At 43.0% G+C, this 597-nt stretch overlaps 1 protein-coding gene across 1 annotated transcript; it reads left to right on the top strand.

Moving 5' to 3' along the window:
- Nucleotides 1-78: 78 nt before the first annotated feature.
- On the top strand, nucleotides 79-228 carry HELRODRAFT_92970 (hypothetical protein; the record flags this gene model as incomplete). Its single annotated transcript, XM_009016206.1, has 1 exon — nucleotides 79-228. A coding segment is annotated over one exon (150 nt), but the record flags the coding sequence as incomplete, so codon positions are not given.
- Nucleotides 229-597: the final 369 nt, after the last annotated feature.

Here is a 597-nt window from a genome sequence, read left to right as displayed (position 1 = left end):
CGACAGCGAGTATTATAACATTGGTGTCAGAAGTGGGATCTTCGACCAGCGAATTGCTACTCGTAGAAAAAGAACACGATGTCAAAACTGTGTGGGTTGAACGTAGTTCAACTACGAGAAGAACTACAGAAACGAAGCCTTGTCACAAGTGGCAACAAAGAAGTACTAGTTGCACGTCTGAGAGAAGCTCTCATTGACGAAGGTAAGAACCCAGACGAATTCAAGTTTGATGGTGCTGACGAAGACAATGAAATTAGCACAGGCACGTTTACAACCGCTAAAATGATGGAACTTCTGCTTAGTATGTCAACTGAAATAAAACAGATCAAAGAACAGTCCGAACGACAGTCCGAACGACAGACAGAGGATTTAAAACAGATCAAAGAACAGTCTGAACGACAGTCCGAACGACAGACAGAGGAGTTAAAACAGATCAAAGAACAGTCCGAACGACAGTCCGAACGACAGACAGAAGAGTTAAAACAACAGATCAAGGAACAGTCCGAACGACAGACAGAGGAGTTAAAACAGGTCAAGGACCAGCTAAAACACGTAAAATTGGAAGTGGCAGAACAGATTGAAGAACAGTCGACAAGA

The sequence above is a fragment of the Helobdella robusta genome (assembly GCF_000326865.2).
Source record: "Helobdella robusta unplaced genomic scaffold HELROscaffold_1755, whole genome shotgun sequence".
NCBI classification, from domain to species: Eukaryota; Metazoa; Annelida; class Clitellata; order Rhynchobdellida; family Glossiphoniidae; genus Helobdella; species Helobdella robusta.
The sequence above is the reverse complement of the archived record's forward strand: the minus strand, read 5'-3'. Positions and strand labels throughout refer to the sequence as shown.